The following is a 15,009-nucleotide window of genomic DNA, read 5'->3' as shown; positions in this document are numbered from 1 at the left end:
AAACAAATGAATCTGTAATGTTTGCAGCAGTAAGACTAATCTGTATTCAAAACTGAAACTTTGTCCATTTTGTGGGGGAAGACTTCAAGTCAAACTGCCCAAGCGACAATGAACCCTATTTCGTCATCCGGTGGCTCTTTTTACAGTCTTCAACGGTCGCTTAGCAACAATCAGTAGGTTGGACGAGTGAAGACAGAAGCCAATGAATGGAGCGGTGGGCGGGGCTTCTTGTAAGACGGGCGGCAGGAGGGGCCACACGGGGCTGAACTCCTCAAACGCCGGCAGGGATTGAAACAGCTGCAGCTTGAAAGCATTATTAGTTTCAGGCTCTAGTACAGCTCCCTACTCTCTGCTGGGAAGTTTCACCGTAACTCTGCACACGGCTGGAGAAAAACATGTCCAACGTCAACTGGAAGCCCTTTGTTTTCGGCGGACTGGCGTCTATGACGGCGGAATGCGGTGAGTGATGAGAGGAGAGGCGGGGAGGCCGAGCTGCGTGGATATCTGCTAATAAGTAAGCTCTCTGTCGTGGTAGAGTGCTTCTTACGGATGTGTGTGTCCCATTGTTTTGTGTTGCAGGGACATTCCCAATCGACCTGGCCAAGACACGTCTTCAAGTACAGGGCCAGGTGGGGGACAGTAAATACCGAGAGATCCGCTACAGAGGCATGCTCCATGCTATAGGGAGGATATGCAGAGAGGAGGGGCTCCGGGCTCTGTATTCAGGGTCAGTATGGAGGGTCCATGTGCCTTTATGTGTTTTAACTTTCTCTATATCCTTGTCTTCCAACCCTAAAATGATACTTACTCTGTATTTCTAAATGTTAACGCTTCCTCATTTTTGTGCACTTCCTGTTTTTGTAAGTCACTGTCCCAATACTGTAGCCCACTCTTTGTTCCCAATATCTAGCCAAAGATTTTTTCAACTTATTTGCTTGCAGTGTTTCCCCTACCATTTTATTAGGGGGGCGGCCCTTGAAGGTAGAGTCAAACAGAAAACCTTTTTTTTTTTTTTTTTTTTTTTTTTTAAAGATTTGTTTTTGGGCTTTTTGTATCTTTATTGTAGAGCTAGGATAGTGGATAGAATCGGAAATCAGGGAAAGAAGTCATTTAAGGATACCTTTCCGATAGAACAGGACAGTTGTCATTAAAAGTAACACATGAACACCAAGATTCCTTCAAGTGTTTGTGTCGGCATGTCCCCCCCACCCCCCCACCCCCCCAACGCTGTAAACCTAGGGCAAACACTGGCTTGTCTTAGAGGTGTAGTTTTCCCCCCACATGTGCTCAGTCTTTTGGGATTTTTTTGCATGAGCCACAGTTGCATGTCTGTGAAGACCCCTGAGATATGATGTTAAACTGTGATGAAAATAAACTTGACTTTTACAGAATAGCTCCCGCCATTCTACGCCAGGCCTCCTATGGGACTATAAAAATTGGCACATACCAGAGCTTGAAGCGGCTGGTTGTTGACAGACCGGAGGGTAAGTCCTAGTTTCCCTCTGTCTCTTTCACACACGCACATTTCCACAGTCAGTGACACATGCAACATTCCTCATAAAGAGAGGGGGCTGCAGATGTGCGTGTGACCTATTTAAAAGGGTCTCCTCTTACTTTCATACCATGAGCTTATTGTGTGTGTGCGGTGACGATAAACTGCAGCTGACTGCCCAGTGCATCATATCAAATGTTGCTTGTTCACAGTAACAGTCTGCCTCCCACTCTTCTTCTCTTTCAGATGAGACGTTGCTGACTAATGTGATGTGTGGTGTTCTCTCTGGTGTCATCTCCTCCTCCATTGCCAACCCCACTGATGTGCTGAAGGTAGCTGATTGCACACAAAAAGACTACCTTGGACCTGTTTGTTGATGCTTATGAGCTTTCCTTGAGTTGATCTCCAGAGCAGTAAAGCCGGTTTGACAGTTTCTCGGCCCGCAGGACTCTAAAAGTGACAAACAGAGCAGTAGTTTTCTATACATAAACTGTAGCTTCTCATGCAGCCTCGTGGAAGACTGCACTTGAAAAACATAAATCTTGCTCCAGGCTGCGGGTGCGGTCGTTAACATGTAAAGTCGAATGAAGGGCATCTAGATGCTATCAGGACCCCACTCGTTGAGTATTTATAGGCTAACGACTCAACAGCTTAACATACTGTTCTGTAAATGATATGAGAGCATAGATATGATGTGCATGCTTATCTGTACTCATGTTTTGACCAGTGTCTCCTCTCCAGGCCCTGTTGGGCTTACTGACTTCATGTCCACAGTTTGTGTTTAAGGGTTAACAGGCTTAATAAATGTGGCTGCAGGTTAGGAACACTGGGATTTTTTTCTCTGGCAGTTACACAGCAAACTGAGGCTGATCTGTAAAACAGCAAGTCATTTAAAATGAAAACAAGGCAACTCCAGAGAAAATATCCTTGAAGACATTCTGTTTGCCAAAAATGTCTTTTCTTTCACATTGCAGAGTGAGCTGGATTTAATGAAGGTTGTTCTTAGCTTGGGGAACCTGCAGCATTCCAGTCCGGTTGTTCATGTTTTCACATGTTTTCAAATGTCACTTTTACCTCCACCTGTCTTCCCAGATCCGCATGCAGGCTCAGGGAAATGTGATCCAGGGCAGCATGATGGGCAACTTCATCAACATCTACCAGGAGGAGGGAACCCGAGGCCTGTGGAAGGTACAGAAACGCCTGATAAGTGCTTCATTTCTGCCCATGAATGTCCTTTTTAGACTTCTACAACATCCTCTTTTTCTGCATCAGGGCGTCTCCCTAACAGCTCAGCGAGCGGCCATCGTGGTCGGGGTTGAGCTGCCGGTCTATGACATCACCAAGAAGCATCTGATCCTGTCTGGTTGCATGGGGGACACCGTGTACACACACTTTCTGTGAGTTTGCAGAGTCACAGGGAGAACATCCACGTCTCACATGATATGGTTACATCACCGGGGGTGAAATCGCTGGTCAAAGAGGGGCATTTAAACATCTTAAAATAGAACTCAGAAATTAGACATGGCCTTGTTGAACATATTGATTTTTGATTATCACAACTGAGCTGAGTAAGTTATAAAGTCTCTGTAGATTAGTTGCAAGCGTGATGTATTTTCTGCTATTGAGATTCTCTTTCAGTAGTTATAAGACCAAGGGGTCTCAATCAAGGATGTTTTCATTGCAGCACAAACCACAGAAAAGATTGAACGTTTGGAACCACATGTTTATGATCACTTATCATATTTGTCTCTGTCTTGTGGTCCTCAGGTCTAGTTTTGTTTGTGGTCTTGCGGGAGCTTTGGCCTCAAACCCAGTGGACGTAGTCCGGACACGCATGATGAACCAGAGAGGAGGATCTCTGTACCAGGGGACACTGGACTGTATACTGCAGGTCAGACACAGTTCACGTCTGGAGCAAAAAATCCACATCTTACATGTGTTCCTGTTTAGTTTGTGTTTGTAGACTAACTTTAAAGAAGCACTTCTCATGTTTTGCAAATGACCAATCTGCCAGTGAAAATCATGATGTCCACTGTTGCTCTGGAGGGAGCTTTTAAATTCAGAGAATGGTTTATAAAAATGTGACAAGGCAGGGATGGAAAAACAAAAACTATTGTTTGCGTTAAGGGAAAACAGTGCTGCAGGAGTTATGTATTTTTGTTGGACAGCCCCAACGTTAGCAACGCCCTCAACAAAAGCCTGAACGGCTTTTCTATTTGATTGAATATTATAAGGGAGAAAATCCGCTCTGGTGAATAGAAGTTTGATACCTATGCGATTTTCACAAACACTACCTTTATGATTTTTTTGAAGCGTAAATGCAGTCACTAAAAGCTCAAGTTAGGCTTTAAATAAACTAAAGAAGGTTGCATGAGTTAAACTTCACCACATCTAAACGTCTCTTGATGGTGTTTAACGTCCCTGACAAGCTCTGTAGTTTCATTCAGCCACGTGTTCACAGCATCTATTCTAGCTTCAAAATTCAAGACTTTGTTATTTCCTCATTTATGTTAAAGAACAACACTTTCAAATAGCTTTAGTTTTTTGTGGAGCTGCCCAGGCCAATACAGGCCGCAGCCATGAACACGTAGCTATAGTGCATGAGGAACACAGTGTAGTGGGGGAGCTGCGAGGTCACCCAGTAAAGATCTATTCGAGCGTGTATTAATAACAGAACTTATTTCAGGCATCGGACCACAAATGCCCCCAAAAAACTTCAAAAGGAGGGCACAAGTAGTGCAAAAAGCCTAACTCATTTTTAAGGAGTCATTCCTGCAGCACTCTGTATGATCCTTGATGGGGACTTCAAGTCAAACTTATCGTCTGTTTTGAAATGTAAAGTAGCCATTGAGGTCAGAAACACAAGATCTAATGTGATAGGGATAGCCAAATCATACCTGATGATATTTGTACCCATCCTAGTCAAAAAACGCTCTTAGAGTGAGCATCAGAGGATAATCAGATAAAAAGTGTCTTAAACATGTTTGTTCTCTTCCAGACGTGGCGCTCCGAGGGCTTCATGGCCCTCTACAAGGGCTTCTTCCCCAACTGGCTCCGTCTGGGACCGTGGAACATCATCGTATCCTTTAACCATCTCATTAGAGCACCATTAATCTGTTTACATACAGAAAACCCTCCGTGATGCAATACCTGCTGGAGCTGCAGAAATCGGCGGGAAACAAGTAAATTGTGTTATGTACTCAGTGACGTCTAGGATTCCATGCTCGAGTGGAGGACAGATTATCTCGTAATGCTAGTTAACTCTCTTATGTAACCCCAATTCACCTGCGTAGAATGGCGCTATGGGGGCCTCTATGGTGGGGGTGTGTGTAAGAGGAGAGAAGTGTGAACTACCAAAGGGTTTCGGGGGGAAGTGAAGTGGTGGCAGCTCATCACCGCGCTCCAACCAGGCCTGGAAAAAAGTAATGAGATTATTGACTTGTTACAGCAGACTGAGGTAACAAGGGAACAGTAACAAGGGAGGCTTTGAGCTCGAGTACAGAGGGAGCACAGAACTCCTCAGTGAGCCTCAACAGAAAAATGTTCATCTCCTCCTTTTTATTTTGCCCCTTAACTCCATCTCCAGTTCTTCCTCACTTACGAGCAGCTGAAGAAGATCGATGTGTGACTGACAGAATGAGACGGTGAAGTGGAGACGAGTATGAAAGTGCGCGCTCCGAGACAAGCTGAGAGGACCAAACATCGGGAATGGCTGGGTGGGGATCCTTAATGGAACCACTTCACTGGGGGCAAAGTATTGATGAAGACCCACATATTAGGGGCAGTGTGTGAATCTGCCTGCTTCCTGTTTGGGCTACATGCTGCCTTAAGCCTGTTGCAAGTGTGGAAGATGAAAATATCTGATGTTTTAGCTCATGAAAATGCTCCGTTGACCAGCTTTCGAATTTGTTACTGGCCCTTTAAATTAAAAAGGCAAAAATGTTAGAGAAATTTAAGATGTTAAATATTCTTAAGACTGTTCTTTATAAGGCTTATTTATCATTTCTACATCTTAGTGTTTTCCAGATTGAGTGCCTTAGCTTGTGATGCAGGCGGTCTGTGCCTGAGTTGCATTAAGACTGAGAATGTCTGATAGCAGCTGACAATCGCAGTGATCATTCCCTTTTGAAAAGACAAATGTTTGTTTTTTTCCAGTCAACAAACTCAGACTGTGATCTATATTTTGTGCTATTCTATCATTCTTAATTGGGCGTTGGGTGTTTTTTTGAAAGGCGAAAATGTTTGTTCTAAGAGTCTCTGGAGGATTTACAGAGCCAAGAGCCAAGAATACATGCTGGTGTACTGTAATAAATATGAGGCTCAAGTGTGGGTGCTCAGACACCGACACGCATCAGATGCCCTTATCAGGCCAGACTGGGGGGGTCCCTCGTGCCAGCGAGTGCAGACAGTAAATATAACCTGGGGCAGCTGGGGGACGACTCTTCACTCCCTGGTTCCTTATGTTATCGTGCACTATACAGACTTTATGTTGGCCTACATTTTATGACATACTGCTTTATGTTTGGACCAATGGGATGTTATGGTACTCAAATGTGCATTATTTATTCATTAACACACGTTAAAATCACCGCACATGATCTTCTCCAGGTATATTTCCAGAAACAGTATTTGCACGCTGTATGTTTAAATGTGCGCTAAAGTAAAGAGTGATGAACTGCTGGCTGTCGTGTGTCTGTGAGATGCAATTGCTGCCAAAGTGTACGCCAGTGCAATTTTGTCATACTTATAAAAGTGGTGTAAACACGCTGCTGAAGCCTCGAGTATTCAGAATAAAATATGGAAAACACAAAGTGTCACGGTGTGTCTTTGTTTTCACCACAGTGTGGTGCTGTGGAGCCACACACTGGCCCTGCTCAGCTCGACCCAGATGAAACCGATTGCTGTTTTTGTGTCTTCATACATTTAAAAAACCCCTCTAAACTTTGAGGCCACAGATCTAGCACAGTTGATTTGTTTCTGAGGGACTGCCCGGTTTATCTCAAACACACATGTTCACGCTGATTCCCACAAACAATGATTCATGATTTATTCACAGGAATCTCACATGTAATTGCTCTTTTATTTCTGCGGGTAAATTCCCATTTGCCCTCATCAGAGTCGTTTTTTGAGGAGATGATGGGAGCGCCGTGGAAACGTCGCAGTGAACTTGTAGTCTCTCGACGTGTCTGCGCCTTGTTCTTTTATTTAGGGAGCCTCACCAGGGGAAGTATTACTGTTGTGACTCTTCTTCATCTAAGCCAGCAGGAGATTCACTGACACATTATTGTTGATGTGACAATCATGGCTGCTCTGAATAAACCATTTCTAAACAATGCAACACACAAGATGGAGAAATCAAAACACAAAGAGTAACAGAACCTGCTTATTTTACTGCAGCATCAGATACAACACGAGCTAAATGAATACAACAACACCTGTATGTAAATCAGCCTAATAAGCTGTAACTTGTATGTATCCCTGCTAGTTCATTAAAGTCCACATGCACAGGTTGGGAAGTATATTTTGGGGGCACCACAATATATAGAATGATAGGGGCTACACGGTGGTGCAGTGGCTAGCGCAGTTGGCTCACAGCAAGGATTCCTGGTTCAAATCCTCGTTGGAAAGTGCCGGCCTCTCTGTGTGGAGTTTGCATGTTCTCCCTGTGTGTGTGTGTGTGGGTTCTCTCCGGGTCCTCCAGCTTCCTCCCACAGTCCAAATACATGCTTGTTAGATTATTTGGTGATTCTAAAGTTGCCTGTAGGTGTGAGTGTGGCTGGTTGTCTGTCTCCATGTGTCAGCCCTGTGACTGACTGACGAACAGTCCAGGGTGTACCTGCCTCTACCTGATAAATGAGATAAAAATAAAAAGTTGTTCTGATAGAATACTGATACTGGTATCTGTAGATTGCCTAAAATGAGGTATTGGCAAGTATGTCAATGAACTCCCGACTGTTTTCAGGTAAATTCTCTCCTTCTCTATTAATATTGTTTTTATTTGCTTGATGTGTCGGAGGTGTATCCCTTTATCGGCCAATCAACTCAAAACTGGGTCAGCAGGAAGATGGTTCCTACTGTCCATCTTTCACAGGGGAATTGTACAAAAGAGAGAGAAGGGGGGAGGTGGTGCGTGTGGACAGAACAAATTTACAGAAAATATCAGAGAAGATGAAAATTAGGGGGAGGGGTTTATATTTGACTGGCAGCACCTCCAAACTCATCTGATATAGTATCAGATGAGTTTGGAGGTGCTGCCAGTCAAATATAAACTATCACACCACAGTCTGAGTGGATACTTGATTCTGATTGGCTGCAGAGTGTCAGTTAATCCTGAGAACTGGACTTTAAAGATGTTGGTCCAGAAAAAGAAAGATTTCCACAGGTTTCATTTAAGTGCTGGCTAATAGCAAACTCCTAACTTGTAAACTGGTCAGTAAAAGCCTTGGTGAACAATTGCCTTGGTTATAACTTACATCCAATAACAGCATTAAGAGGCTTCAACTATTTTTTCAGGCTATTTAGAAAATGTGTCTTTTTTGGTTGACTTAGATGCAGCTGAAGAATGACAAACATTTTTTATTAACAACTCTAAATGTTAGCAAAACAAATTATTCCTCATCAAAACACTTCATGAGATTTGGAATAAATATCTCCTGTATCTAAGTTGTAGCGAGGACACGTTCTATTTCCTGGAATAGTGGACAATGTTTCCATTGCATTGGGACATTATTAGATGGGTATGGCTTTGTCAGGTAATTGTCAGAGGCTTTAGGAAAACAGAGTTACAGGCTATTTGAGGCTATTTGGGGTGGCAGTAGCTCAGTCTGTCGGGATTTGGGCTGGGAACCGGAGGGTGGCCGGTTCAATTCCCGATGCAGACCAAATCTGGAAGTTGGTCTGGTAGCTGGAGAGGTGCCAGAACCACCACTGAAAAGCTATTTTTCCACGTCATTGTGATTATAAGGAAAACTCCCCTTTCTAAAAGAACAATTCACTTTAAATTAATTCATAATTAGATTTTTATACCACGGTTATGGCCGCAACCCTCCCAGTGTTACGGTTTATGTGAGTGACACGCCCGGGCACACAAGATGATGATTTGTCAGTGATATTTATGGTCTTGGTCTTGTCTCGGTCTCTGAGCTCTCCGGTCTTGGGTGTGTCTTGGTCTCCGTTAGTGTGGTCTTGACTACAACACTATGAGAAATACAGGAAACAAAACAGAAAGTTCTTGTTTTTTTCTCACCATAGTTTAAGCTGAAAGGTTTCCATTATTGGTTTGTTCTGGTTCTGGCCTCCAAGTCATCCATGAAAACCTGATACTGGACACCTCTCAGTCATTATCCCTTAAAGGGGACATATTATGAAAAATCCACTTTTACAGGTGTGTAACCTGAGTGTCTACTACACACAAAATGTGAAATAAATGTGTGCAGTCCTTTGTTTGTAGTCTGCATAAGTCTTAACGCACAGACAAAACGTTTCAAATTTGCTGAACTTGTGATGTCACAAGTTGGATTCTGGTAAAAAAAAAAAATACCCTCCCTTTCCCTGATATCTCCACCCATGGACTCCACCCCCAGCCTAGAACAACACTTTTGTGCAGGTCCGCCATTTTTATTCTTGTTAGCGAAGGATTGATGTCTACCAGGAAAACTCAGGGGTTCTCATTATATTTAAAGAGACACACACACCAAAACAGAGCGTTCTGAGAGAGCTGGTTTAAACAGTCACAAACCTCCTCTGGTGGTTTATTCATGTTCTATTTTGATAAAAGCACAGCACAGATGTTTCATTTAGACCACAGGAGACTGTTTGAAAATGGTGGAAAAGGGGTATAATAGGTCCTCTTTAACTCAGCAGGTATATTTTGTGTTGTATGCTACCTAAAACAGTAAAGAAAAGGTTAAAATGTGACCATATTACACAAAAAGACCAGCTGTCAAATCAAGGTTTAAAAACATCCCTCACTGTCCATAAGTCGAGCTGAAAGAGAGAATAAGAATAATGCATGACTTGTGCCAGGATTTGGCATCTATAAATGGGAATTATAGGCCACTGCCTGGCATCACGTCTCTGGCAAAGTCCTGTACAAGCTGGACAAGTGTTGCCACGGGGGATTCCAGCAGTCACAGACATGCTGCATTATGGGCATTATTTGCTGCCTGGCCCAAGGGTGCAGAGGGCTGGCTCTATTGTGTTCCAGGGATCAGCGTGAGCTTTTGTGTCAGAGGGATAAGGCTCTGCTCTGCTCCAAACACCCTGCCCTCTTTTTTTCGCCCTCTCTCCTTGTTTTTTTGTTCTTCAGCCGTTTCTCAGATGAAAACACCGCCCGCTGCAACACACGGGTGAATAAATGGAAGGATAAATGGACCGGCGGATAGAAGTGAAGACAAGGAGACAGATCTATCGTGGTCTGTTGATCCATTTGGAACAAGGGTTGTGCTTCTTCTGGGCTGTATAGTGCTGACAAAGAAAGAAATCACAGGCCTATTGCGATTCTTTTGTGCTCAATATTGCAGCTGAGATATGGGCTGGAGTACAACAGAACCGTTTTTTCTTCCTCAGCCTTTGAAAGATGCTCAGAAAATGCCCGGCTGCTTAGTTCGAGTAAAATGAATGAGTCTCCCTCCTGAAAATGCATTGTTTACAGGCTACAGATTCGGCATTACATCAAAATGTGTTGCTCAGGAAGCTGTCTGAAACGTCTTTCTCACAGGAAAAAGTGCAGCCTTCTGCAATTTGAAAATGTGCTTCAAGTGAATATTGTGATAAAGTGTTCAACCATGTCAGGTCTGTGAACAACAAGCTGACAGAGTGAAGATTTCAAACACTGCGAGGCAATAGATCTCATAAAAAATAAAAAATAAAAGAGTAAAATTATGTTTTAGGAAGTCTGTTCTCTGACAAACATCAGAAGTGAATCTTAAGTACATTTCAGAGAGAGGCAAATATCACAGCAAGTCCCTACAGGACAACTAAGAAATGTTATACAGATGGCTGAGGGATAATAAAAAGCCACGTTGTATTGTGAGATCAATATGAAAATAAAAAGTCTCTGCATAACTTAGCATAACGTCTGAAAACACTGCAATGTGCAAGACAGCAAGTGAAAAAAAATCTAATGTTTTGTATGGGTAATAACTCTGGGGCAAACAACAACCTTGAATCGTTGGCGTAAAGAGCAAGGGGGTTTGTCCGTTTGTTTAATGGTCGCTGCTGGAGAGTCTTACACAGATGAAAAAAGATAAATGCTACATGGTGGGGTCAACATGTGTGGCTGTGAATATATACCTGTGAGATCCTATCAGGTGAAGTCATTCTAAAGTCATCTAACCCTAACCTTAACCCACTGATATAGTACTGTATGTTTTATGGGAAAATTGTTTTAAATGGAGGTGTTTGCACTTCAAACTTTCTCATGAGGTCTGTATGGCATAAAACTATCACATTGAAAAGAAAAAATCCCTCACACTTCTCTTGCCTGGCATCCCCAATTTATTAGAAAAAAGCCCACAATGTTTTGGTGCCCCTGTGAACCTTTGGCAAGTGTATCAAAGGTTTAGAGGGGAAATTGAAAATGCAAAGAGGAAAACCAGGTTAAAGTAAAACAAGCTACCACAGTTGTATATTTACGCATTTTGATACTGATTTTTTTTCCAACTGGCTATCCTCATTAATAAGTCTAGTACAGAAAGGTGCCTCCAGTTCTTGTCTGCCACACCGGTAAACACGTTTATGTCTCTGAGTCGATGATTCATCGGAGCTAAAACTCCTCATCCAAACAAACAACAAGCCCGCTAAACCACAGCGCAGTCGACCTACATTCACAACACAACTGGAAGGGGACTGGCACCCCAGGGAGACAGGATCACAAGGATGAGCCGCTGGTAATACTGCTCCATTGTTTCATTAAGACGGGAACAGGCCAACAGAGTGAATGTTAAAGGAGATAAAGGGAGCGGAGATTTGTTTCCACATGTTGTCTTCTTTGACTCCAGGAGTCAGGGAAAGTGAAGTTGTGTCGCTGAGGAGGCACTTTAATGTTTCTGTTTGCCATCTGTGAAGAGTTAGTTTGACCTTTCAGGGGCTTTAGGATGTTGTTTTGACATTTTGGGAAACACATATTTACCTATAAATACGTATTCTCTCTTCTTTTTTCATGTCTTTCCTAGGGCTCCATGAAAAGATTCTCCTGTCTGTTAAAATGTGTGATGCTAAATGGCTACCTTAGATCTGAGAAACTATTGCAAAAATGTGTTGTTATCTGTTTTTAATAGTGGAGCACCAAAGTCCATGGAAGAAGTAGGTTGAGGTGAACAAATGGGTTCAACCTTTACCCAGGAGACGGGGCCCAGTTTAAGGACTGTGTGAAACCAGACTTGACATAACTAATTATTTGGCCCCAATCTCTGAACACATTTGCTAATATCTTACGAGCATAAAGCCTCTGGGAATTTTTGCCAATACTGGGGGCTCCTGGTTGAGCTAGCTGTAATTATGAGAGCCGAGAAAGGATTTCCAGGCCAAGACTGTCTTTTCTGTGGACTACAACCAGATTGTTAGCTGCTCTCATACCAAGTAATGTCTATACATTCAAAGCTTGATCCAAAGGCAACTGGACTTGGTTAAAGTCTTCAGCCAAGTCAAGTTACCTTTTGTACTGCCCTTTCTGCACGTTCCAATGTACAGGATTTGACAGCAGGGTTAACACTCAAACAAAAGTCCTCCAATAAAAACACAAGGCTTGTCTTTTCTTTTCTACAGCCCGTAGTAGAGACAACTTAAGGTGGATTTATTTATTTATTTTCATGAACGCCTGAGACGTTACTCGTGTGAGATTACTTTCTGCACCCGGTAAAGCTGCTAAACACGAGACAACGATGACAACGATGACAATACAGCGTAATGTTACGTCTCAATCTGTTATAGATAATATCTACAGGGATGTACACTCTTTGTCTCGCTCCGTCTCTCTCTTTTTCTCTTCTCGGCTTCAGCTTAGCTCTTAGCCTCAGTCATCGTATCAAACAGTACCGAAACAGGCTAACCGGTCAGTGCTGTAAAGCCGTATGCTGCCAAAGTTACATAGTGCTAGGCGGCCCGGGACGATTTGTGGACATGGGAGAGACACTATCCTGCCTGTTGAAAGTTGCTGTACTATGGTAATAGATCAACTTTGAAAGGACTATTTTAAGATGGAGAAGTTTCATATTGTTGCTTTCACAGAAACCAAATTTAGTGGAAGTTAAAGACTTGGATAATCGTTTTTCAAAGTAATGTCCTCTCTAAAACTCAGTTACAAAATGAACGCCAATTATAAGTAACTGATTCACAGACGTGTGTTCAGCTCTGGCTTACTATTAACTTTTCTGGTGATATAATCTCTGTAACAAAACATTTTCAGATCTCTTTCCAAAAACGGCTGTAGCAATCTGTAGCAGGTTTTCCCACAGTGTACTCTGTTTTCCTGCTTACTTTTGGAGACTACATCCGAAAACTGGGTTAGAAAAAAAAAAAGTGACAAGACTTCAGATGAGCAGGGAATAATGTCATCACGACAGCACTGAGTCCTTGTTAGACGTGTTCGGTCTTATGTAATTCCCGGGGATAAACACCAGGCAGAGCTCATGTGCTTTCTTCTAACTAAGACATGAAAACAGAGGCACGCCATCTGTGTGTCCCCAACCGCCAAACTCCATCTTTCTCTCGCTCTATAACCTGCTCAGTCACAGCTCCCTCATTAATATCACAGCTTCTGATACGGGATAAATATTCACATATTCAGGGGTATCAGTTTCCTTGGACGGCTGATTTAAAATTCCCTGCCCTCAGGCACAGAAGGCCACAATACACACACACACACACACACACACACACACACACACACACACACACACACACACACACACACACACACACACACACACACACACACACACACACACACACACACACACACACACACTCGCTGGAGCCTCTGATGTGTGATGATGGCGTTACTTGGATAACTCACTGACACTGGAGCCCTCCCACACACACCACAGTCTGCTGAAGCTGCTGTTCTCCACCCTTTTTTTTTTTTTTAAGAAGGAAAAGGTACGGAGGATAACATGGTAGGATGTGGGGGAATGAAGTGAAGGACAGAGGTGGAGAGGGTGGATAAAAATGAACCGATGCAGCGAGATGTTGGGTGGAGTCCACACCTATGAAGCAGGGAGAACTTTTGACGAGCTCTGCTGGTGATGAGTGTCTGAAGAAAGAGAATATAAGATGACAGGAGGAGAAAGGCTTGGTGAGGAGTGAGGAGAGGATGCAAACCATGTCCTGATCCTCTGCTGAGCACCAATTAGCATCCATATGAAGCCTGGAAGACAGAAAGTGTCAGCCAACCACAGTGCCACGGAGTCACGACAGGAATCGTGAGACAAAATGACACCGGCCCTCCCATTACTTGACTTAAGAAGTCTAAGGACTAAGTAAAACTGGAAAAAATGTGTGTTTGTAATGCCAATTGTCGGAAAATGCTGTCCAGGGCAAAAATTCCTCTCAGTCCAAAGCAATAACTTACAAAAAGCAAGAGTGCAGACGCTGAATGTGTTAAATTCTTGCACACTGATTGGTGACTTACTCAAACACATTTTGCCAAGACTTTTTCCATGACTTTTCAAGAATTTCAAGATCAAATTATTCTCTGAAACATCTATGTATATATGAAAATGACTAATAAAAACCGGTGTCAAAACCAAGCCTTGAAAAATGAAGCCAATGCAAAAGTGAAAAGTCCTGCAGTTCGTCGAGTGTCCTCTTGTTGTTTTTACAGCATAAATAAACATGTTTACTGCCTGTACAAGAAACAAAATACGTTTACGTTGAAAAAAAACATATACCTTTTATCCATAGTCAGGCACGTAGCTGACATGACAAGGGTTCGTCAAGAGGCTTAAAACCCGCCTCAGCTCCAGCTCTCAGCCTGTCGTTGGGTTGACTGAAAGTTAGGCTGAGACAGGATTTCCAGCATGGCGGCTGCTGCCGATGAGCCTCCGGTGCCCCCTGCAGGAACAGATGGCTGACGTCACTCAGGCTTCGTCCATATATTATATAATAATAATAACAGTCTAATAATAATAATTTACAGTCTATGGTCAAAACTGACTCATGTCTCAACTTAAATGAATGACAAGCTATGATAGTGCTTCAGCTCTGCTCACTCTGTTGCTCTCCTTCACACACACAACCTGCTCCCTGTCAGGCAGCACACACCTCCTCTCTCCTCTCCTGCTTGTATTTTGACAGTTGCAGGAAAATATCCTGGATTCTGATTGTCCCACAGCCTACCACTAACACTTTAGTCCAATTAGTCTCAATAACAAAAACAAAACATTCATGTCATCAGAGTTTTTATTATCTAACACTCTAATTTCAGATAGTCAATGTCTCGTCTTTGTCATGGAAAAAAAGCTTGTAGATGAACATCTATCGCTGTATTTTCCGTTGCTGGATAAAAGCTGTGATCT

The 15,009-nt window shown here is 42.9% G+C and overlaps 1 protein-coding gene across 2 annotated transcripts; it reads left to right on the top strand.

Annotated features, from left to right (window-relative positions):
- The first annotated feature begins 235 nt into the window (after nt 1–235).
- LOC132978797 (kidney mitochondrial carrier protein 1) lies at nt 236–6,303 on the top strand. 2 transcript variants are annotated; one of them, XM_061044112.1, is made up of 9 exons: nt 240–459; nt 580–727; nt 1,390–1,484; nt 1,739–1,824; nt 2,585–2,680; nt 2,765–2,889; nt 3,260–3,383; nt 4,491–4,571; nt 5,079–6,303. In XM_061044112.1, exons 1-9 carry the CDS (start codon nt 396–398, stop codon nt 5,118–5,120), a joined length of 861 nt encoding a protein of 286 aa, XP_060900095.1. In that variant the 5' UTR covers nt 240–395; the 3' UTR covers nt 5,121–6,303. The 2 variants fall into 2 exon arrangements, with proteins under 2 accessions (XP_060900094.1, XP_060900095.1); XM_061044111.1 differs by having other exon boundaries at nt 236–459; nt 2,585–2,889.
- Nucleotides 6,304–15,009: the final 8,706 nt, after the last annotated feature.

Source organism: Labrus mixtus, chromosome 8 (genome assembly GCF_963584025.1).
Source record: "Labrus mixtus chromosome 8, fLabMix1.1, whole genome shotgun sequence".
NCBI classification, from domain to species: Eukaryota; Metazoa; Chordata; class Actinopteri; order Labriformes; family Labridae; genus Labrus; species Labrus mixtus.
The sequence above is the reverse complement of the archived record's forward strand: the minus strand, read 5'-3'. Positions and strand labels throughout refer to the sequence as shown.

What these genes read in the sequence shown, in the direction of transcription:
- LOC132978797 (XM_061044111.1), top strand. Translation starts at nt 396, where the DNA reads ATGTCCAACGTCAACTGGAAGCCCTTTGTTTTCGGCGGACTGGCGTCT. An exon ending in GTCTATGACGGCGGAATGCG is followed by an intron (nt 460 to 579) that starts GTGAGTGATGAG and finishes TTTGTGTTGCAG; the next exon opens with GGACATTCCCAATCGACCTG. An exon ending in TGGGACCGTGGAACATCATC is followed by an intron (nt 4,572 to 5,078) that starts GTATCCTTTAAC and finishes CTCCATCTCCAG; the next exon opens with TTCTTCCTCACTTACGAGCA.